The sequence below is a fragment of the Onthophagus taurus genome, chromosome 3, assembly GCF_036711975.1.
Source record: "Onthophagus taurus isolate NC chromosome 3, IU_Otau_3.0, whole genome shotgun sequence".
Taxonomy (NCBI): domain Eukaryota; kingdom Metazoa; phylum Arthropoda; class Insecta; order Coleoptera; family Scarabaeidae; genus Onthophagus; species Onthophagus taurus.
The window spans coordinates 25426096-25449958 of record NC_091968.1 but is presented as its reverse complement, the minus strand read 5'-3'; the positions used below and the strand labels follow the sequence as shown (position 1 = coordinate 25449958).

Here is a 23863-nt window from a genome sequence, read left to right as displayed (position 1 = left end):
ACACTGCGAATAGTGAAACCTAAAAAAGTTCTCTAAGGAACCAGTTACGTGAGACACCTGTATATATAAATAAGGCCAAATAAGCCAAAGTTCTGTATCTCGGAAACTACTCATTGTAGAGACTTCCGGTAAAAAATTTAATGACTAAAGTGACTAAGAGAAATTCCTGGAAATTATTTTCAGCTTTTTAGGATAATCACTAGGGGGCGCAACCGCCATCTTCAATAAAAAAAATGGTGTTTCTGGGAATTCCCCTGTATTAACATAACAAAAAGTTAAACACTTTTTGCCCTATCCGGTAATAGGTTTATTTTTTCAAGAAAATTCATAATATCTATTGCAATATCCAAAAATTCCCTCTAGTGGCGACGTACTAACTTACAATCACTACAAATAGGGTAGGGTTTGTATTCGAAGAAAAGCTCTATTCAACGATACAAACTTTATTAAAATCCGTTTAACTATTTTGCAATTATTGGCATTTATTTACAAACATTTTCGAACAACCACCCCAACTTTTTACTATTTTTAGAGATAGGACAAACAGCATATATTTTTTTGTAACGTTAATACAGTATATTTTAGTGTATATTTTTTGATTCAAGATGGCTGTTACTGCCTCTAGTGGTCATCCTAGAAACCTGAAAATAAATTCCAGGAATTTCTCTTAGCCGCTTTAGCCATTACATTTTTTACCGCAAGTCTCTACAAGGAGTAGCTTCCAAGATAGAATACTTTGCAAGCTCATTAGGCCTTTCTGTACAGGGTGATTCATAAGTAATGGGCCAAATTGTAAATGTACGTTCAGGAGGCCAAAATAATAATATTTTCATTAACAATAATGGGTCTTAGTCTGCTCCTTACTGAGATACAGGATGTTAAAGCGAAAAAAATAAAATAGATTTTTGTTAATAGATCAGCTACTTTTCTACATAATGGCTCATAGTTGACTTATAGTTTTTGTAAGGGTAAACAATAATGTGTGAGAGGATTTGAGTTAACTCGTAGATGTCGCCACATGCGCCATATGAATTAGATGAAATCAGCTACAAATTTTTTATCGCTCATGGCGCATGTGGCGACATCTACGAGTTAACTCAAATCCTCTCACACATTATTGTTTACCCTTACAAAAACTATAAGTCAACTATGAGTCATTATGTAGAAAAGTAGCTGATCTATTAACAAAAATCTATTTTATTTTTTTCGCTTTAACATCCTGTATCTCAGTAAGGAGCAGACTAAGACCCATTATTGTTAATGAAAATATTATTATTTTGGCCTCCTGAACGTACATTTACAATTTGGCCCATTACTTATGAATCACCCTGTATATACGTTACTGCAAAAGCCTGAATTACGGTAAATCTTAGGTTGGCTAAGAAAATATATCAATATTATTCTTATTATTTGGTATTTTAAACAAATTAAAAGAGGGCAAATAATAAATTGCCAGTTATTAATAATAAGAAAGAAACCATTTTGCTTGTTACAACACGGAGAGTTATTGTGGCATTTAAATTCTGATGACTTGCAAACGCATTTCTTTGATAAGCATTTTTTGAGGCAGTTATATTTTCTGAATCCTTGTGCTCCGGTCATTAATAATTTTCCGACAACGTCTCGAAGGCTCACTTCTTTATCTTTAACAACTTCTACTATCTTTAAAAGTCTTTGAGCATGATGTAAACTGATTCTTAGTATAAAGCTGCTTTAGTACTCCAATTTTGCATTTTTTCTTATTGCCAGGATATAGATTCTTTCTTTTTCGATATTACCTCTCCAGTCTATTTTTCGACATTTGCCGTGTCTCTGTGGTAAAACCTAAGATTTACTGAGTGGGTGGTGGTAAAAGTTCGAAATGAACGATGATCACAGAACATTTTGGACTTTCACCATTCAGAGTTGGTAAATGTGAGGTTTCACTGGAAAATCTTAATATTTACCGTAGTTCGGGCTTTTACAGTAACATATAATATGTATATTTAAATATAAATGTTAGAATCCAACTCGGGTTATTCCCCAAGTTGCTCTATTCCACATTCATAGATATACTTGGGGTGTTCCCCGACTTGTCCATGCCATGTATAAACCAAGAAGGGTAATTTTAGTTTTAATTGTTATTCAGCGCTAGATTTTTATCGAACTAAAAGTAGAACTAACACTAGACCTAAAGCTAGAAACATTTATTAAAATTATTTCTTCAAACAGTTTAAAGTGCATATTAAAAATTTGTTATACAGGGTGTCTCACGTAACTGGTTCGTTCGAACTTTTTTTGGTTCCACTATTCGTTGAGATTTGAAAATTTGGTAGCATGAGTTGTTCATTCAGAACTTTCAATCTAAAATATTTTCAAGATGGCCGCTACCTCCGGTCTACCGGAAGTTTTTATGAGATCAAAATTACGTTAGCAACTAATCAATTATTTAGGCACTTTTTAACGGCAGTGGTTACAGGTGGGTTTTGAACACTGCAAGCAGATCGGCTGACTGCACATTGTGCACCCGTAATGGGTTCTACGTCGTTTTTGCTTGAAACACATGTAACAATTCTTCAAAATCTCAAACTTTAGGAATTCAGTGCTTTGTTGATTTGATTCAGTTGGCTTATCTTTCCCCAAAATACGTCCTATGAGACTCTTGAGCTCGTGAGAAAGTTGTGGTATTTCATATCGTCGCTCTAGGTGTGGAGTTACTAATCGTCTTCCTAGGTCTTTCATGAATTCCATACGTTTCGATTTGTCATAATTAGATATTATGAAAGAATTGGCAGCAGCTATATCTAAAATCCTGTAGAATATGACTAGTGGCCATCGTCTAGACACCTACTACAAGTGTATTTTGCACACTTTTCGTCTAGAGAATCCACACCCCCTTTTGTTGCGTTATAGAATGAAATTATTTCGGGGATCTTCTTCTTCTTTGGAACATAAGATAGCAGAGTAAGTTGTTTTGTAAAACCATACATAGTTGAATGAACTTGTCGTTTTTTATCAAGAAATTCGGGTGGTATTTCTCTTTTATTTTTTTTAGGGTTCCAACGTAAGTCAAGCCTCTTTTTCTCAGTTCTATGCAGACTTCAATTGAGGAAAAGTAGTTATCTGCAGTGATATTTCGATTGGTTATCATTATCGGTTTTGCCAAACGCAAGACACACTGCGTTGGCACTAATAACTTCCTTTCTTCATGTGTTAGCCCGTTTCTGTCACTGTTCTTTCCTGTATATAGGTACGCATTGTATAAATAGCTAGTAGCACCATCAGTCAGACATTTTATTTCCAAGCCATACTTACACGGCTTGTTAGGCATGTATTTCTTCCATCTACATCTTCCTCTAAAAGATACTAGCATTTCGTCAATTGTTGTAGTTTCCCCAATTTTATAGTACTTTTGACAATTTCCTATAAATTAGCGAAATATGTCCGAAATAGCAGCAGCGACGTCAGTCCGTTTTCTTTGGTCTCTAGTAGAGGCATCATCAAACCTCAGACATAGGAGAATCATTGCAAACCGCTCTTTAGACATAACTCCTCTAAAAATATCTCTCCCGGTTCCGTCCGTCGCAAACAATGCATTTAGGTCTTCATCATTTGATTTGAACACTGCACTAAACATCAGCAGACCAATGAACGCATCAAACTCCAAAGGATCAATGTCTTTCAGTTCAGGTTTATTCTGGCGTTTATATTTTTCTCTTGTCACTTCCAATCTTTGATTAGTAAAGTTTATAACTTTAGTTTTGATACTCTTAGATATCAGCAATCCAAATAATTGAGACGAAGAGCTGTCAGGTGGAATATAAGTTGCGGTCAATGGAACTACAATGTTGTGCGCAGGAGTTCGAGAGCTTCTTGATGGCCCTTCTGCGAACCACTTCATGCATCGTCTTTTACCATAGAAATATTTTTGGCGACGTGATTTGTCATTACAAGTCTCAGGTTCACTTACCTGGCTGATAGTTTCTCTTTCTAGAGGGTCAGCTCGACTTACTAAACGTGACAATGGAATGTCATCATCAGAGGAGTCGGAGATATGAGAATCTGCTGGTGTTGGTAAACTAATCTCTTCATTTTCTTCGTCTTCTTCTGATGAAGAATTTCCGCGATCTGATTGTATGCAATCTTCTTCACCTGCCGATGATTCCTCTGATTCTTCACATAGCCATGATTCTATGATGTCGTCTGATTTATTGTAACCAATACGCGTTCGGTGTATTTTCCGCGATGTGGAATGCCCGGGCGAAGTATTACATCGCTTACGATTCATTTTATCTACAAGCGAAAAAATAAAAGAAATTCGAAAAAGTTACACTAACACTGACAATACGAATGCCGTACGTCAGATGATCAAATTCACCTGTATAAAAGTGCGTCATACGTTCGTTCTCTCTGCAGCACGCGTGTTACTGACGGCTAGGAAACTACTAGAAACGACGAGCACGAATTCCCGCACAAAAACAAGTTATGAACGAATAACGGTTTTCGCAACGAATGTCATTCGTACGTCAGTGATTAAGGGTTAAAACCCCATACTTCAGGCAACGTTCATTCAAAAAAGATCTACACTGGCACGATTACTCTTCAGATGCTGCCAAATAGATTGTCATTTGATGTATTGGAGTATCTTATGCAGGTGTTTTAATTCTCTACAAATTATCTATAAACATTTCTATACCTATTTATTGTAGTTGGAAAGTTCCGTCTTTAGATCCGTCTTAGATGCCGTCTTTAGAGACGAACGGCTAAATCTGAATGATTCTAGTTCTAGGTCTTGTGTAAGTTCAGTTTTAGTTTAAAAAAATGTACAACCTAGTGCTATTTAACATTGCTACTAGAATTAACACTAAGTAGCGCTAGATAAGGTTAGGTTGTTCTATATTTTTATTGAACTAACACTAGAACGAGAACTAGAATCATTCGAATTTAGTCGTGAAAAAAAAATTTTATTTTATTATATTCGTAATCTTCATAAAATAACCTTTAAAGTGAGTTCAAACGTGACGCATTTATCTCAAAAAGTTCGATCTTTCGACTATTAATTTTGACATATTTGTCAACTTCATAAAAAATCCTTTAAAATGAGTCCAAACTCGACATATTTAACTTTCATATTAATGAAGATACAATCACTTCCGGTTTGAAACGTCAACGTCAATTTTGACATATTTGTTATCTTCAGTAAAAAACCTTTAAAATGAGTCCAAACATGACGCACTTATCTCAAAAGACAAAAAAGTTAGAATAAAAAACATTAAACCCGAAGTTAGCAACAATGAAGATAGCAATTTAATTTTTAAATATTAATATCAACCTTAATTTTTGATTTTTTTGATTATATTTTTGTTTTTGTGACAAATATTAAGACATTTTATAAAAATTAAGAATATGTCAAAATGACATTGACATTTCAAACCGGAAGTTGACCATAGCTTCATTAATATTGAAGATAAATATGTCGTGTTTGTACTCATTTTAAAGGATTTTTAATGAAGATTACAAATATGTCAAAATTGAATTTAACATTTTCAAAATATACAACCTAAGACTATTTAACACTGTCACTAGAACTAACTAAAACTAGTCCTAGTACTAAAAACATTCGCTTTCTAGTTCTAGTTTTTTTAAATAAATTTAATTTCAGATCGATGACTGAACAAGAATGGGAAAAGATGCAGCAGGCTCACGTTTTGGCGAACGTTCAGCAGGCGTTTGACGTTTCTAGCGACGCAGAAGGTGACGATAACGATAGTCTGTTTAGTGCCGCTGACATATTGTCGCCTTCTGGTCACACAGATGCGCAAACTCTTGCGATGATGCTCCAAGAACAACTAGACGCAATCAACAACGAGATCCGGTTGATACAGGAGGAGAAACAGAACACCGAGGCGCGGGCTGAAGAACTCGAGTCGAGAGTGGGCAGCATGGAACACATGAATCTACTAGCTAGAGGGCGCAGTCTCGAACGACAAAGTCCACCTGTCAGCGGCCGATCAACCCCTAAATCTCATCATTCACCCCAACGAGATTATTTGCACAAATATCATACGGTGAGAATTTTTTATTTTAATTTTTTTGATGGGTATTTTTGGTTCTTTTTTCCATTTGCATGAGAGTTGCATGTTAATAATTTTACTTAATTCGTTTTTCTATTAACATTATTTTCTTGTTACTTGGTATTTTCTGGTTCCATGCAAAAAATATAGAATTATTCAGTTTGTTAAAATAAAAAAAGAAATATATATTCTATAATTTTTGTTACGTTGTTTTTCGGTTTGGTGTTTTTGTTTTTCTTCACATTAGTTAGAACTGGGTGGATGTTGTAGGCGCCCGCCTCTATGTCCCCGGCTCACTTACAACAGCAGTACCATGGCATCTTGAGCCCAGGCGCCCTCTCAGAGTCATTGCCATCGAGTCAGGTTTGTCCCGATTAAAAGAAAGCCGTCGCCGCGACTTGTTTTATTTTTGCCGTTAAAAGAAAACTCCCCACACTAATTACACTAATAATACATTATCTCTATCTAGAAACAAATCACTTTAGACAGAGAGCACTTTGAATATCAAAAATCACTACTATTCTTATAATTTTTTCTTTTTAATCGATGAAAGTGTTTTATTCTGTTTCTGCTTGGACGTTTTTGGTTGTTTTTCGCATGTTCGTTTCTTTTGGGGTATTCGAAAAGGGTTATTTTGAGTTTGTTTTTTTTGAAACAGCTTCAACTGGCTCCCCTTCAATCGGAATTATCTAGGGATGAAATTCATATCGGCGATAGTAGCAGCGGAGGTGGGGCTTCACCTTTAACCGCGAGATCTTTACGACTTGAAAGGGTCGCTCAAGCTTTAGCTCATAGTCAAGAAGAATTACGGAGGTGAGTTTTTGCATTATCATGGGTATTATTTAAGATATGGTATGTTCAATAAAAAGATAGATTAAAGAGCGCTACAAATATATTAACTTAGAATCTTTAATATCGTAGTACACTGTTATTTGCAGTCTATACAGGGTGATTTATAACATATGGAGCACACTAAAAGGGTCAAACTGAAGAGATTTTCTTAATAATGTTTTGTTAAAAACTTAATAGTTACATAGATATCGCATGTTAATTGTTTAAATAATTCAACGTCCATTTTTGAGAACCGCTGATATTCAGTAAAGAATAATTAAAATATTTGTTAGTGCCATCCTCATTTTTGAAGGAGCTGTAAAACTAGACAATTTATTGTTTCAGTAGTTTAATTATTTTAGATAATACGAATTTGTTAAAAGAAATAATAGATGTTAATTTATGAAACCTCTAATAATAATGTTTTAAATGCAAAATTACAAAATCTGAAATTTGACGAGTACTAGTAGACATTCTATGTCTGTTTGGTCTACCAAGGCCTTTCTTAGGTTGTCTCTCTTCCCTGTTGAACTAACCGAAGAAAAGTGTTTTTTGAAGGCATCTGTTGATTTGGAAATCGTTTCAAATACTATTGCGTGTGCAGCGTTTTCTCCAGCAGCTCCATAAACAATAAGCACATCTACGTATTTCTCATTAAGTTGTGGTTAAGACATTATTAAGAAAATATCTCCAATTTGGCCCCTAGTACACCTACCTTTTTAGTCCGCTCCGTATGTTATAAATCACCCTGTATTTTTTTCCTATTAGCTTGTATAAGTATATCAATAACTATTTTTAAGTCCCTAACTGATTCCAAGTGTGTCTAAATGTCCCCAAATAATTTTAAGTGTGTCTAAATATCTCCAATTGATTCGAAACGCGTCTAAATGTACCCACCCAACTGTTTCTCCAAGTGTGGATTGGATCTTTATCATCACCTAATATCATAATGAACCTCACCAGTCTAGTTAAAATGTTATATATACAGTGTGTCCCAGGATAGATGTTACAAGAGGTATCTAATGACTTAAAAATTTTTGAATTTTATTTTAAGGCTGAGGAATTAAGCCCTGCTTGGTGTGGAGAGAATTTTAAGTATATTTTTATATTTTGAAAATCAACTCGGCCTTGATGGTGAAGCGAAAACTATTTTGAGTTCAGGTAAAGTAAGCTTTTTGTTCATGATACGGCAAAATATCATTAAGAAAAATCGTTCAAAATGAGAAATTATGACACTATGCAAAATTTCAGAAAGATCTACCTACATTGATTAAACCACCATATTTTTGATTAGATCAGATTGATGAAAAAAAAAAATGACTTAAGTAGTCGCAAATATTGACAAATAAATTGTATTTTTCCTCAGTTTTAGTTCACATTTCAATTACTATACAATATTTATGTTGTTTAAACTAAAATGGTTCAACCAAAGTAGATAGATCCTTCTGAAATTTTGTATAAGACCATAATTGCTCATTCTGAACAACTTTTCTTAATAAAACATTTCCGTATCATGATCAAAAAGATTACTTTACCTAAACTAAAAATAGTTTTCGATTAATAATATTCTTAAAATTCTCTTCACACCAAGCAGGGCTTAATTAATTCCTTAGCCTTAAACTAATTTTGCAAAAATTTTTAAGTCATTATACTTCTTGCAACATCTATCCTGGGACACACTGTATAATCGAACGCGCGTTATGCATCACTTGACTAAGCGACAAATGATCAATGTTGAGAAAAACGAGATTTTCCTTTTCATCTGTCTAATAATATAAGACTTCTCAGAATACAGGAATACAGAATACGTTTTACGATTATACAGGATTTTTTTAAATCAACGTAAAATAAACAGCACGTTAAAAATAAAAAGAAAGTGCGGAAAAGTGACTAACACTAGATAAACTTCAGTTATAAAATTTCTATTATATGATAACTAACTTCAGGTTTAACATGTCAACCTCAATTTTGACATATTTGTAATCTTCATTAAAAATCCTTTAAAATGAGTACAAACACGACATATTTATCTTCAATATTAATGAAGTTATGGTCAACTTCCGGTTAAGAATGTCAACGTCAATTTTGACATATTTGTAATCGTCGTGAAAAATCCTTTAAAATAAGTCCAAACATGATACGTTTAATTCCAATATTACTGGAGGTATAACTAACTTCCGGTTTGAAACGTCAACGTCATTTTGACATATTCCTAATTTGTATAAAATGTCTTAATATTTGTAACAAAAACAAAAATATAATAAAAAAAAAATCAAAAATTAAGGTTGGTATTAAAATTTAAAAATGAAATTGCCCTCTTCATTGTTGCTAACTTCGGGTTTAACGTTTTTTTATTTAAACTTTTTTGTTTTTTGAGATAACTGCGTCTTGTTTGGATTCATTTTAAAGGTTTTTTTAATAAAGGATACATCATGAAAGAACTATGAAGTTGTCCATTTGTCTATTATATGATAACTAACTTCAGGTTTAAAATGTCAACCTCAATTTTGATATATTTGTAATCTTCATTAAAAATCCTTTAAAATGAGTACAAACACGACATATTTATCTTCAATATTAATGGAGTTATGGTCAACTTCCGGTTAAGAATGTCAACGTCAATTTTGACATATTTGTAATCGTCGTGAAAAATCCTGTGAAATGAGTCCAAACATGATACGTTTAATTCCAATATTACTCGAGATATAAGCAACTTCCGGTTTGAAATGTCAACGTCATTTTGACATATTCTTTTTTTTTATAAAATGTTTTAATATTTGTCACAAAAACAAAAATATAATAGAAAAAAATCAATAATTAAGGTTGGTATTAATATTTAAAAATTAAATTGCTATCTTCATTGTTGCTAACTTCAGGTTAATGTTTTTATATTCTAACTTTTTTGTTTTTTGAGATAAGTGCCTCATGTTTGGACTCATTTTAAAGGTTTTTTAATGAAGATGACAAATATGTCAAAATTGACGTTGACGTTTCAAACCCGAAGTGATTGTATTTTCATTAATATTAAAGTTAAATAGGTCGAGTTTGGACTCATTTTAAAGGATTTTTTATGAAATTGACAAATATGTCAAAATTGACGATAATATGTCGTTTAGTCAAGTGATGTATAACGCGGTCCAAATAAAACTAGAGTTGTAGTTTCAGTTCAATAAATACGGGGTGTCCCGCAACGATTATACAATACTGCATCAGCGTTTTCTCTGATGGAAAATAAATAAAAAAAGCCTAATAAACATAGGTCCGAAAATGGACCATTTTCGCGATATTCAAAGATTTTGGTTTCATAAGTTAACATGATTAATTGTAACGGTTTAGATGCAGTAATTATATGATTACCATGGTTACGATGGTTAATATAAAGTTTAATAAGTTAGTTAATACAGTTCTTTAATAATTTAGCAAAATAAGTAACAAAGATTGGCGAAAATCTCGGGAATTTGTTTTATTGCATATCAATAACTGTTCCTGAGTCCCTAACTGATTCCAAGTGTGTCTAAATATCCCCAATTGATTTCAAGTGTGTCTAAATGTACCTAAGTGCTTCTCCAAGTGTGTCTAAATATCCCTAATTGATTCCAAGTGTGTCTAAATGTACCTAAGTGCTTCTTCAAGTGTGTCTAAATATCCCCAACTGCTTCGAAACATGTCTAAATGTATCCAACTGCTTCTCCAAGTGTGGATTGGATTCCTATTATCACTTAATATCATAATGAACCTCACCACTTTAATTAAAATGTTATACATATAAACAAACGCTCTTTTAAAATCAAATTTTTGTTGAACATGCATTAATTTAGAGTATAAATAATAAGAAATTACAAAAAATTTTGTAATGATTATTAGACGAACCGGAGCAGTTGGAATGCCAACAGGCGTAACAACATACAGGTTGTTAAAAATAAAAGAAAACATTTATTTTTTTTTATCAAAGATTATAGCACCGTTTTTGCTTTTTATTTTATTTCAAAAAAAGCACCTTTTTAAGTTCTTTTTTTTATTACAACATTTCGTTTGAAGAAAAAAAAAGAATTTTCGTTTTATGTTGGCTTTAAGCATGCCCGGTATAGAATTAGTTTAGAGTAGAGTGCAGTGTCTTTAGGCAAGGACAGACCCATACACCACCGTCACCATTATCCTCTCGTCACAGCAGCCAGGAGAGTCTACACAAAAACACCGTTTCGGGCGTGCCAAGAGATGTATCAGCCGCTGCTGTTGCGGCTGCGGCCGCCGCCCAGAAGAAGAAAGGAATTAAATCGTCGTTAGGAAGATTCTTTAGCAAAAAAGAAAAGGTAACGAAATAATTAATAAATAAAAAGTTGAAATAATTAATTAATTGTTGAATTAGGGTAAAGGTAAAGATGTTACCGATGCTTCTAGTCTCAGTTTGAGTCAACAAGGTATGATGAGCGATGGGGATATATCCGATTCGATGAGCATATCCGGAAAATTGGGACAAAAAGGCGATTTTGATCGGAGACAGAAGAAAAAGTGGGTGTAAGATCATTTTTGGGTTTAAATCATTTCAACCAATAACAAAAATAAATAAATAAAATGAAGGGCTTAGTGTGAAACAATGACAAGTCACATTTTTTTCAAATATGACTTTTGCTTATTTTCTTAAGCGTAATGCGTTGCTACATACGCATTTGTTTTGTAAAAATAAACAATGACAAGTCACACAAAAATTGTAACGCGTCGTGACTTAAGTGCATGTGAATCGAATAATTTTAATATAATGAAATGAGTGATGTAGATTCTCCAGTCGATGATAGTGATATTGATAGAGATTATGTACCTAGTGATGCAGAAAAGGTAGATACAAATCAACAGGTAAATGACTTTTTTCATTTATGTGGCATGTTATTGTATTGCCATTGTTAATTCTATGCAAGCAAATTAGGTTGTCATTGGGTGGCTAGTTTAGTATTGCTTTTTCAATATAGAACGATGGTATAAAAGATCAGATGGGGAAACAGGGAGCAGAACATTAAAATGGATTAGGGCTGATACACCTGAACCTGCCCCTAGAAGTAGATGGAAACACCGAAAAGAAGACACATATCCACGATCAAAAAGAAAAATAAGAAGAAATCTGGGACAGCAGTATACTAGTGACAAAACCAAAAAGACTGTTGCAGCTCGGGAGTTAGGACCTCCTTGTGAGTGTAAAAAAAGATGTAGAGAGAAACTAGATGGTAATGAAAACCGTATTTTCAATGAATTTTGGGATCATGGGAATTGCAGAATGGGTATCTCTTTGGATGCATTGCTATAGCAAAGAAAAAGAGATCTTACAAAACAAGGCAAAAACGACAAGAACCAAGTAGAACTTCCAATGCGATTTATTCTGTCAATGCTAATGGCCAAACAGTAAACGTGTGTAAAACCGAGTTTCTGAATGTTCACGGTCTGCAAAAATCAAAGGGTAGACTGAACAACATCGTTTCAAAGAAAATGAGAGGAACTCCTGTACCAGAAAAAGATAAACGTTCAAACGCATATAGATTTAATACCTAAATACCAAAGTCACAAATCTAGGGAAAGTATACCTTAACTATGATATGACCATATCGCGTCTTTATTCTGAGTATTATGTTCCGTGGTGTCAACAACAACATATCAAACCTGTTCTGGAGCACACATATAGGCAGATATTTTGTACAGAATACAATATTGGCTTTAAATTACCCAAATCCGACACAAACTTGCAAAACTTGTGATCAACTTAACATCAGAATAGACTCTGCAACAAAATTAAATGAAAATCAGTAATTGTCTCGGCTAAACATTGACCTGACGACACAAAACTAAAGCGAGAGCAATGTAGGATTTGTTAAATAACACGACTAAACACCAATAGAACGTTGGTAATTTCATTTGACTTACAACAGGCATTACCAATCCCTAAATTAACAACGGGTCCAGCGTTTTATTGCAGAAAAATCTGGTTATACAACTTAGGCATTCATGATTGTACAAATGGCAAAGGGCACATGTTTCTCTGGACGGAAGATATAGCAACAAGAGGAAGTGATGAAGTCGCTTCAATCCTTCTAAAATTTCTTATGACGAAGACCGAAATTGGCCACCTAATTATATTTACAGATAATTGCCCAGGGCAAAATAAAAATTGGCTAATGATGAGTTTATGGCTACAACCATAATTAACCAAATTCTTGTAGGAGCTGGTAAATTAAGCAAAATACTTCCAGAAGCTGGCAGAATGAAATAAAATGTTACCAAAAACAAATAGAATTAAGCAAAATATTTCCTAAACCTGACAGGATTGCAATGGTGTACGTGATATACAGGGTGTTTTATAACATATGGAGCAGACTAAAAGGGTAGGTACTTGGGGTCAAACTGAAGAGATTTTCTTAATAATGTTTTGTTAAAAATTTAATAGTTAAATAGATATCGCATGTTAAGTTTTTAAATAAGTTATCGTCCATTTTTGAGAACCGCTGATATTCAGTAAAGAACAATTAAAATACTTGTTAAATGACATGTCCGCTGCTAGGTAACCAAATCATCTGGATTGGCAGCAATAAAAACATGGTATCAGCGGTTCTGAACAAACAAACACCAGTTTTTGAGCGATTTAACGAATTTTTAAATAGCCGTAACTGCCATATTACAAAAATTTTAATATTGGTGCTAATTATGCATTGTTTAAGTAACCCCGAAATATTCGCAGTTTGAATTTATACGTAGTGTAATACCGTATATTGTAAGAAATACTCGGCCATTAATTCAACTTTAACGTTCTATATCTTTGTGGTTATTACGGTGTAGTCAAAACATTATTAAGAAAATAACCCTTTTAATCTGCTCCGTATGCTATAAATCACCCTGTATATATAATATACAGGGTGATTCACATAAGAACCGACACAGAGCAGGGACATGTAGAGGACAATAAATTAAGATGATTTAACGCAACTTACCTCTATACTAAGTTGTACACCTGAGGAGTTATAGGCCTTCAAAGTTGGCTCTTAAATTTTTAAAAAGTTCAATATCTTCGTAATAAATTAAGCTAGAAGAACCAAATTTGGTACACGTTATGAGTGTACCAAGGGTATTAATTGGTAGCAAATTGAACTCAATTGAGACATTTCATTTAAAGGTAATGGTACCCTAAATTTTGACAGATTTTTTTAACGTTTTGGCGGATTTAATAAATTACTACTTCATTTCATGTGGAATTTAATTCTAAAACTTTTCTTACTCTTATTATTTTTAAAAAAACTTTGTCGTTTTCATAAATAACTAAAGGCACTTATTTCGTAATTTTACTTAAAATAAGCGAAAATTCAGTAGTCGGCTATGAAATTGTACGTCAAACTTGACAAATAGGTTATAAAGTTATTTGACAAGTTTGACGTACAATTTCACAGCCAACTACAGAATTTTCGATGTTTTTAAGTAGCATTAACGAAATACGTGTCTTTAGATATTTTTAACAATGTTTTTTAAAAAATAATAAGAGTAAAGAAAGTTTTAGAATTAAATTCCACTTGAAATGAGGTAATAATGCATTAAATCCACCAAAGGGTTAAAAAAATCTGTCAAAATTTAGGGGACCATCACCCTTAATCAACCCTTTGGAATGCCTCAATTGGTCTCAACTTGCTACTAATTAATACCCTTGGTACACTCATAACGTATACCAAATTTGGTTTTACTAGCTTAATGTATTACGAAGATATTCATGTTTTAAACATTTAAGACCCAACTTTGAAGGCCTATAACTCCTCAGAGGTACAACTTAGTATAGAGATAAGTTGCGTTAAATCATCTTAATTTATTGTCCTCTACATGTCCCTGCTCTGTGTCGGTTCTTATGTGAATCACCCTGTATATTTATTATAGTTTTCTATACAGGGTGCCCATTATGTATGGAATATCGTATATATCTCGATAAATGTTGACTTTATAAAAATACGTTTTATATAAAAGTTGCTTAATATTTTATTTACCATAATAAGACTGCATTTAATTGTTTTTATATCAGAAAACAAATGAGTAACGACTAACACTTGATTTTTTTTAAATGGCAATGTACAAATTTCAAAGTCGATTTTCCAGTAATTTCATATTTATGCCTTATCATTGTTTCACACTAAGCCCATCAAATAGATTAGTGTATTAGAAAATAGCACATTTGATCACGTTTTTGTTTTATAACAACCCATTTAAGTTGAAATGATTCCAATCAACCAAAAAAACAATCTTTTTTTATTCACTTTCAATTAAAATCACTTTATTATTATTTTTTAGACCCCTTTTTTACTAACACTCTTTTTAAAATTTTCCTCTTGTAAGGGAACGTGATTACAGACACGAACTACTCGCTGAAGCTATGAAAGCCGGCACTCCATTCGCTTTATGGAACGGACCAACGATCGTGGCGTGGTTAGAACTTTGGGTGGGAATGCCCGCTTGGTACGTGGCGGCGTGTCGAGCCAACGTGAAATCGGGGGCGATTATGAGCGCACTTAGCGACACGGAGATTCAACGGGAAATCGGCATCAGCAATCCGTTACATCGACTCAAGTTACGATTGGCAATACAGGAAATGGTCTCGTTAACATCGCCATCCGCGCCGAAAACCTCGCGAACAACGTTAGCTTTCGGCGACATGAATCACGAATGGATCGGAAATTCGTGGTTACCCGCTTTGGGTTTACCACAGTATCGAACCACTTTTATGGAATGTTTGGTTGATGCGAGAATGTTGGATCATTTGACGAAAAAGGATTTGAGAGGACAATTAAAAATGGTTGATAGTTTTCATAGGTACAACAAAAATTGGGTTTTATTCAAATTTAATAAATTAAATTATTATAGGACTAGTCTTCAATTTGGGATATCGTGTTTAAAACGATTAAATTACGATCGGAATTTGTTGGAGGATAGGCGGAAGACTTCCGAAAATACGAATACAGATGTTTTAGTTTGGAGCAATGAGCGTTTAATTCGATGGGTCGCTGCAATTGGTTTGAAAGAATACGCAAATAATTTAATTGAATCAGGGGTACATGGTGCTTTGATTGCTTTAGATGAAAGTTTTGATTCGAATAGTATGGCTTTAGCACTTCAAATTCCAACTCAAAATACACAGGTATGGTTTGTTTATTTTTTTTTTTAATGTAATATCTGTCAATGTCAATATGTTAGTGTTACCAACTTTAAAACAATTTGACTGGTATTATTTGCAAAAGATGGCGTTAGTTATTAAAGTCCCTAGATTTACAAAGTACCGCGGTTCATGAAACCTGTTTTCGAGCCAAAATGGCGGTTTGACAACTTGTCACTGCATCTCACCACTTATTTACAAAAATATTGCCGTCTTGTTGCGTTTGAAGTTGCAAAAATGGCAGTAAGAAGGACTTTCGACTCTTCAGAGTACCACGAGATAAAAAGAAAGGAAATTTGGCGTAATGTTTTGGTTTGTAGTTTTAAATTTCCCGCTTGACTTTCGAGCCAAAATGGCGTCAAGCCGCGGTACTTTGTAAATCTAGGGACTTTAGTTATTATGAACTCAAAATTTATTATCTGGTTTGGTTGTTTACTTTTTTGTATTAAATAATCTAAATTAGATTTAGAATTAGAAACATTCGAGTTTAGCCCGAATTTTCTAGTTTTAGATCTACTGTTAGTTCAATAAAAATATACAGGTGTATCTGAATGACTGCAACAAATTTTTTTTAAAAAATGAAATGATTAAATGATGAAAATGAAAAATACATTGGAAAAATTTCAGTTAGATAGATAAAACTTTTTTGTTTCTCTGATGTTCTTCTAAAACTTAATAATTTCTGAGAAAAAAAATAATTAAGCAAACACTAACTGTTAAGCTGTAGGGTTGTTAATCGAAAGTTGGAATGAATTTTTAATGAAAAAATCTTAGTAGGCTTTGAATCTTTGTCAGAAATATTTTTGACGTTTAAATGTCAATGGTTTTCTTACCATTATTATTGTTTTATTTAAAATTTTTAAAGCGTAAATGCGATAGAACTTTATTCAAAAATTAATTTGAAAAACAATACTGACATTTGAACGTCAAAAATATTTCTGACAAAGATTGCAAAGCCTACCAAGATTTTTTCATTAAAAATTCATTCCAACTTTTGATCGACAACCCCATTGTTTAACGGGCAGTGTTTGCTTTATTATTTTTTTTCTCAAAAATTAGTCGTTTTTGGAAAAATTTTAGAGATACAAAAAAGTTTTAGGATACTTTCATCTACTTATGTAAAATTTTTCTAATGTACTTATCATCTGCATAACAAGAATTTTAACAAAAATGTAAAGGGGGTGGTTGCGTTTAGTAGTTTAGAAGGGTAGGTTGAAAGTAGAAATAGGGTCAAAACGTGCCCTATTATGAATTAAACATATTTTTTTTTTTTTAATTTAATAAAAATATAGAATAATCTAGCATTATCTAGTACTACTTAGTGTTATCTAACACTGTCACTAGAACTAACGCTAGATTTAGAACAAGAAACGTTGCAGTCATTCAGATACACCCTGTATAACAACCTGGCGCTGAGTAACAAATAAAACTAGAACAAAGATCAGACCTAGAACTTGAAACATTCAGGTTTAGCCACACGTCTCTAAAGACGGTTAAACCCGAATGATTCTAGTTCTAGGTCTAACGTTAGTTTTTGTGACAGTGCAAGTGTAAAACTAGAACTAACACTATACCGAGAACTAGAATCATTCGGTTTTAACCGTCTTAAAAGACGTGCGGCTAAATCCGAATGTTTCTAGTTCTAGGTCTAGTGTTAGTTCTAGTTTTACACTAAGCACTATTACTATGTAGAACTAACACTATACCTAGAACTAGAATCATTTGGGTTTAGCCGTCTTTAGAGACGTATGGCTAAACCTGAATGTTTCAAGTTCTAGGTCTGATCTTTGTTCTAGTTTTATTTGTTACTCAGCGCCAGGTTGTTATACAGGGTGTATCTGAATGACTGCAACGTTTCTTGTTCTAAATCTAGCGTTAGTTCTAGTGACAGTGTTAGATAACACTAAGTAGTACTAGATAATGCTAGATTATTCTATATTTTTATTAAATTAAAAAAAAAAATATGTTTAATTCATAATAGGGCACGTTTTGACCCTATTTCTACTTTCAACCTACCCTTCTAAACTACTAAACGCAACCACCCCCTTTACATTTTTGTTAAAATTCTAGTCTTGTTCTAGTCTTACTAGTTTCGGATAATAGCCATCTTCAGAGACTAGTTTTAGTGATGCAAAAGTCTACATAAGTTCAGTGCTAGTATAAAACTAGAACTAACATTAGATCTAGAACTAGAAACATTCGGATTTATCCGCACGTCTTTCAAGACGGATCAACCTGAATGATTCTAATTCCGGGTCTACTGTTACTTCTAGTTTTAGTTTAATAAAAATATAGAATATTCTAGCATTATCTAGTGTTACTTAGTGTTATCTAACACTGTCACTAGAGCTAACACTAAACCTAGAACTGGAAACATTCAGATTTAGCCACACGTCTCTAAAGATGGCTAAACCCGAATGATTGTAGTTCTAGATGTAGTGTTGGTTCTAGTTAAATACAAATATACAACAATCTAGCGCAGTGACATGGTTATTTATTGGACTGCGTGTACGCCAAATAAAGTGATGCCAGCAGGGTATGCAACCAACATTTGCCATGGCAACCAAAAGTGACCATTTCAATGGTCACTATATGGTTATATTTCGATAAGTTTTCCTGATTAATTTGAAGAATAAAAATCTTTCCTGGAACCTAAAATGCCCTTAAATGAATACGTTGCGTATTCAAACACGTAATTTGATGGATTTTCTTGTTCAATCACACTTATTTTTTGGTAAACTTAGAGATTTTTAGGAAGAATGCATCTGGTGAATTGTCAAATGTCAAAAATATGATTGAGTATGGATGGTTACCGCTAGATGGTGTAAATAACTGATTAAAAATAAAAAGATTTTATTATTATTAAAGAACATTGAAACCTCAACATTACAAAAATTTAACGTAATAGGAAAGGTTTGGCGAGAAATATTTATGATAAGATATTATTAAAAGATAGTAAAATTATTATAATAAAAAAAAATATTTAAAATTGACTGGATGAAAAGTGGGGTTATATTTTATTTACTTGGAAATTTGGGGAGAAAATTTTCTTTATGGGACCGAAAATCACTTTATATAAATAATTTCCGTGTTCAAAAACGTACCTTGATGAATTTTCTGGCTGAATTACACTTATTTTTTGTAAAATTGAATAATTTTAAGAGAAAATGTATCTGGTGAATTGTGAAATGTCAAAAATACGATTTAGTATAGATGGTTACCGCTAGATGGGGTGAGTAACTGCTTAAAAAGACTTTATTGTTATTAAAAAACATTAAAACCTCAACATTACAATAATATAACGTAATAGGAAAGGTTTGGCGAGAAATATTTATGTAATGAGAAATAACGTATCAAAGGATAGTACAATTATTATAATAAAAAAAATATTTAAAATTGACAAGATAAAAAGTGAGGTTATATTTGCTTTACTTACAAATTTGGGGAGAAAAATTTCTTTATGGGATCTAAAATCACTTTATATAAATAATATGCGTGTTCAAAAACGTACCTTGATGAATTTTCTGGCTGAATTACACTTATTTTTTGTAAAATTGAATAATTTTAAGAGAAAATGTATCTGGTGAATTGTGAAATGTCAAAAATACGATTTAGTATAGATGGTTACCGCTAGATGGGGTGAGTAACTGCTTAAAAAGACTTTATTGTTATTAAAAAACATTAAAACCTCAACATTACAATAATATAACGTAATAGGAAAGGTTTGGCGAGAAATATTTATGTAATGAGAAATAACGTATCAAAGGATAGTACAATTATTATAATAAAAAAAATATTTAAAATTGACAAGATAAAAAGTGAGGTTATATTTGCTTTACTTACAAATTTGGGGAGAAAAATTTCTTTATGGGATCTAAAATCACTTTATATAAATAATATGCGTGTTCAAAAACGTACCTTGATGAATTTTCTGGCTGAATTACACTTATTTTTTGTAAAATTGAATAATTTTAAGAGAAAATGTATCTGGTGAATTGTGAAATGTCAAAAATACGATTTAGTATAGATGGTTACCGCTAGATGGGGTGAGTAACTGCTTAAAAAGACTGCATTATTATTAAAAAACATTAAAACCTCAACATTACAATAATATAACGTAATAGGAAAGGTTTGGCGAGAAATATTTATGTAATGAAAAATAACGTATCAAAGGATAGTACAATTATTATAATAAAAAAAATATTTAAAATTGACAAGATAAAAAGTGAGGTTATATTTGCTTTACTTACAAATTTGGGGAGAAAAATTTCTTTATGGGATCTAAAATCACTTTATATAAATAATATGCGTGTTCAAAAACGTACCTTGATGAATTTTCTGGCTGAATTACACTTATTTTTTGTAAAATTGAATAATTTTAAGAGAAAATGTATCTGGTGAATTGTGAAATGTCAAAAATACGATTTAGTATAGATGGTTACCGCTAGATGGGGTAAGTAACTGCTTAAAAAGACTTTATTGTTATTAAAAAACATTAAAACCTGAACATTACAATAATATGACGTAATAGGAAAGGTTTGGCGAGAAATATTTATGTAATGAGAAATAACTTATCAAAGGATAGTACAATTATTATAATAAAAAAAATATTTAAAATTGACAAGATAAAAAGTGAGGTTATATTTTCTTTACTTACAAATTTGGGGAGAAAAATTTCTTTATGGGACCGAAAATCACTTTATATAAATAATATCCGTGTTCAAAAACGTACCTTGATGAATTTTCTGGTTGAATTACACTTATTTTTTGTAAAATTGAACAATTTTAGGAGTAAATGTATGTGGTGAATTTTGAAATGTCAAAAATACAACTTAGTATAGATGTTTACCGCTAGATAGGGTGAGTGTTATGCAAATTGCTTCATGTGAATATTTAAAATAACATTATTAAAATGTTATTATTAAAATATTATTAAAAAAAATTATTATCGTCGAAATTTTGAACTTGTTTATAAACAGTTCATGCTGTGTTAATTTCGTATGAGCATGCGTTAACCATAAATTTAGTTCAAACTTCCGCCACTTTACGCACACATACGTACAAATACTCACACATACGCATCAAATCAAAACGTCATCATAGGAAGTATAAAATCAATAAAATTTTGACATTCAACAGTCAAATTGTTTTTGACTTAACAAAATTTCGTTTTAAAACTGTGTATGTTGAAATTTTGCAGAAACAAATTCTCTATAAACAAAATTAACAGTTTTTGCTTATAGTGAATTTGTTTCTGTTAAATTTTATCATAAGATTTTTCAAATTCCCGGGTAAAATGCTACTAGCGCTAAATGAGGGTAGTCTGAATTAAAAACAGCGTTTCATTTTAAAGTGGGGAATCCACCATCTATATTAGTATATTTATATATTTAATCTATGAAACAGTTACTTTGTCATTTTGTCACTGACAATGGTACAGCAAGTCAGAAAATTGCATATTAGAAGGGTATTTTTCTTATTTGCGCATTTATCAGACCCGCAATAGCATTAACCTTGCCGTGTGGTTGGTCGCTTTTGCCTACAATGGCCACTGTTGGTTGCCTAACCTATTGGCATCACTCTTTTACACGGAAACTATGCGGAACATGCTCATGATGACGTCATGTACGATAATTAATTAACGCACTGTATATCTATAAACAAGGCTAATAAAAAAAAAAAAAATGTGTGTTAAAAATAAAATTATAACTATTATTTATAATAAAATATATTTATATTTAAGGCACGTCAAAATTTGGAGATAGAATTTATAAATTTACTACGTATGGCAACGGATCGTCGCCCGGATGAAATGGTAAGATCCTGATATGCGCATGCTCCTCAATAAGTAGGAGAAACAAAATGAATTAAAAAAAATTAAACGTTGAAATGAAGATAAAAATCATAAATAGACTTCCCCACGCGCCCCAAAAAATAAAAAGCCAAGCCCCGCGTCGAGTGTGTGTATCTTTGAAAGAAGCAGACATGGTGTGCTACGCAATTACACATTTGTACAAAAAAAAAAAATAAAAGAAAATCCGAAGAGAGCTTTAATTGACTATATATATTAATATATGAATATGAAAAAAAAAAAAAAATAATATAAATCCTCCTCCCATCACCTCTACTTATTACGATTATTAAAATTAATAATAATATTATTTATCACGACTCGTAGTATTAAAGAAAATTAAATACGATTGATTCTAAAACAATTGTAAGTTATTATCAAGAAAGGGATGAAGTTGTTTGTTGTACCCTTGTTATTTTTATTATTTTTTTCTATTTTGATTTATTTTTTTGGCGGCTACACCTCAGTATTATTCATGCGTGTGCCTGCAGTGAGAGTGAAGTGGCTGCCAATATATAAAGCTTTTTTTTTAATTAAGCGATTTTCTTTATAATACAGGTTCTTTTTCTTTTAATTTTAATTTTTTCATCTTCCTTATTAGATTTCCATCGTAATAATCACAATTTCTTTTGTAAATAAACTTAAACCAATTAAGAAAAAGAATGTTATAACAACTACCTCGTAAATATGTTTTAATTAAAAAAAAAATGACAATAAGGAAGATAACCTTACAATAACAAAAAAAAAAATAATTAAACAAGTTTTATGCTAGTCCTTTTATTATTTATTTAATTTCTCAATTAGTTAAAAAAAGAACCTGTATTAAAATTAAAAAAAAAAAAATAATGCATTATAAAAAACATTACCATTTTTTAGTGTAGTACAAAATAAATGAATTATTAATAAGGAGTATCGTGAAATCATTGAAACAAAACAAAAAAACGCATACCATTGCAGTAATTAGTCGTATATATATAACACTATACATATTATAAATATTTGCTCTTTGAAGGACGGCTCTGTATATATTATACAATTTGGAAAAAAAACGTACTTTATTACTTTTTAGTATATTTTATACAACAATATGTAATATATTTTTAAACTTGTTATTTATTTTCCAAAACCTAATGATGTGAACATATACATACTAATAAATAATACATACACACGAGTAGGATAATAACGAGTACATGATGAAGGAACCTACCTAAAATGTAAGTTAAAATAAGTAAGCGTAATAGTACCGATATAAATAATAATAATAATATTGATAATACTGTGCTTGTATACTTTTTCTGTATATCGAAAATCCCAAAGTTTTTTGTGTCACCTCGGGGGTGGAAAAAAAATTGGAACCGTTTTCGACTTTTACGAGAAAGAGACGTAACCCGAAATAAAAAATGATTACCAGATAGTGTTAATTTATGTACATTGCATTATATATAAATATAAACGAAAATTCGAAACGTAATGATATTTTTATTTAATAAAAAAAACCTTATCTGACACTGCCCATTTATATAATAACGCTATTAACACTTTTGTAAGACAAAATCATATAGAAGTAGTAACAAGTAACAAGACAGAATATGGAATGAAGATGTTTTGCGGAATATAGGATGATGGATTCCAGAAACCATTTGCATCATAAGCACAGATATTTGCGAAACAACTAAAACACACTAGCATTACAACCAACACTAGATCACCTTTGAAATATAACGCACCTACTAGTTGAAAATTCCAAGCCACCTATAACTTTTATCATTAACGTTTATCTTTCATTTTTACTCGATTATATACAAGATGGTTTAAATTTTAACCGAAAACTTTACTAGAAGATAGTACTTGCAAGTATGCAACCAATATCACAGCATTTTTATTGCAATACGCGATTTATGTATGATGCGTATTGCACTGTGATATTGGTTGCATACTTGCAATGATGACGTCAGGTACGAT

At 31.9% G+C, this 23863-nt stretch overlaps 1 protein-coding gene across 24 annotated transcripts in view; it reads left to right on the top strand.

The window, feature by feature from the left end:
• Positions 1-23372, top strand: part of LOC111418588 (PTPRF interacting protein alpha) — a 75526-nt gene extending 52154 nt beyond the window's left edge. For 4 of the 24 annotated variants that reach the window (XM_071195491.1, XM_071195484.1, XM_023051127.2 and 1 more), the window contains 9 exons: positions 5642-6047; positions 6324-6416; positions 6712-6866; positions 10749-10793; positions 11005-11194; positions 11251-11399; positions 15234-15707; positions 15759-16032; positions 21791-23372. In XM_071195491.1, coding sequence (XP_071051592.1) covers positions 5642-6047; positions 6324-6416; positions 6712-6866; positions 10749-10793; positions 11005-11194; positions 11251-11399; positions 15234-15707; positions 15759-16032; positions 21791-21874 — 1870 coding nt within the window. In that variant the 3' untranslated portion in view covers positions 21875-23372. Of the gene's footprint in view, positions 1-5641; positions 6048-6323; positions 6417-6711; positions 6867-10748; positions 10794-10995; positions 11195-11250; positions 11400-15233; positions 15708-15758; positions 16033-21790 lie in introns of all 24 variants that reach the window. The other 20 variants (XM_071195492.1, XM_071195489.1, XM_071195488.1 and 17 more) reach the window with 19 other exon arrangements.
• Positions 23373-23863: the final 491 nt, after the last annotated feature.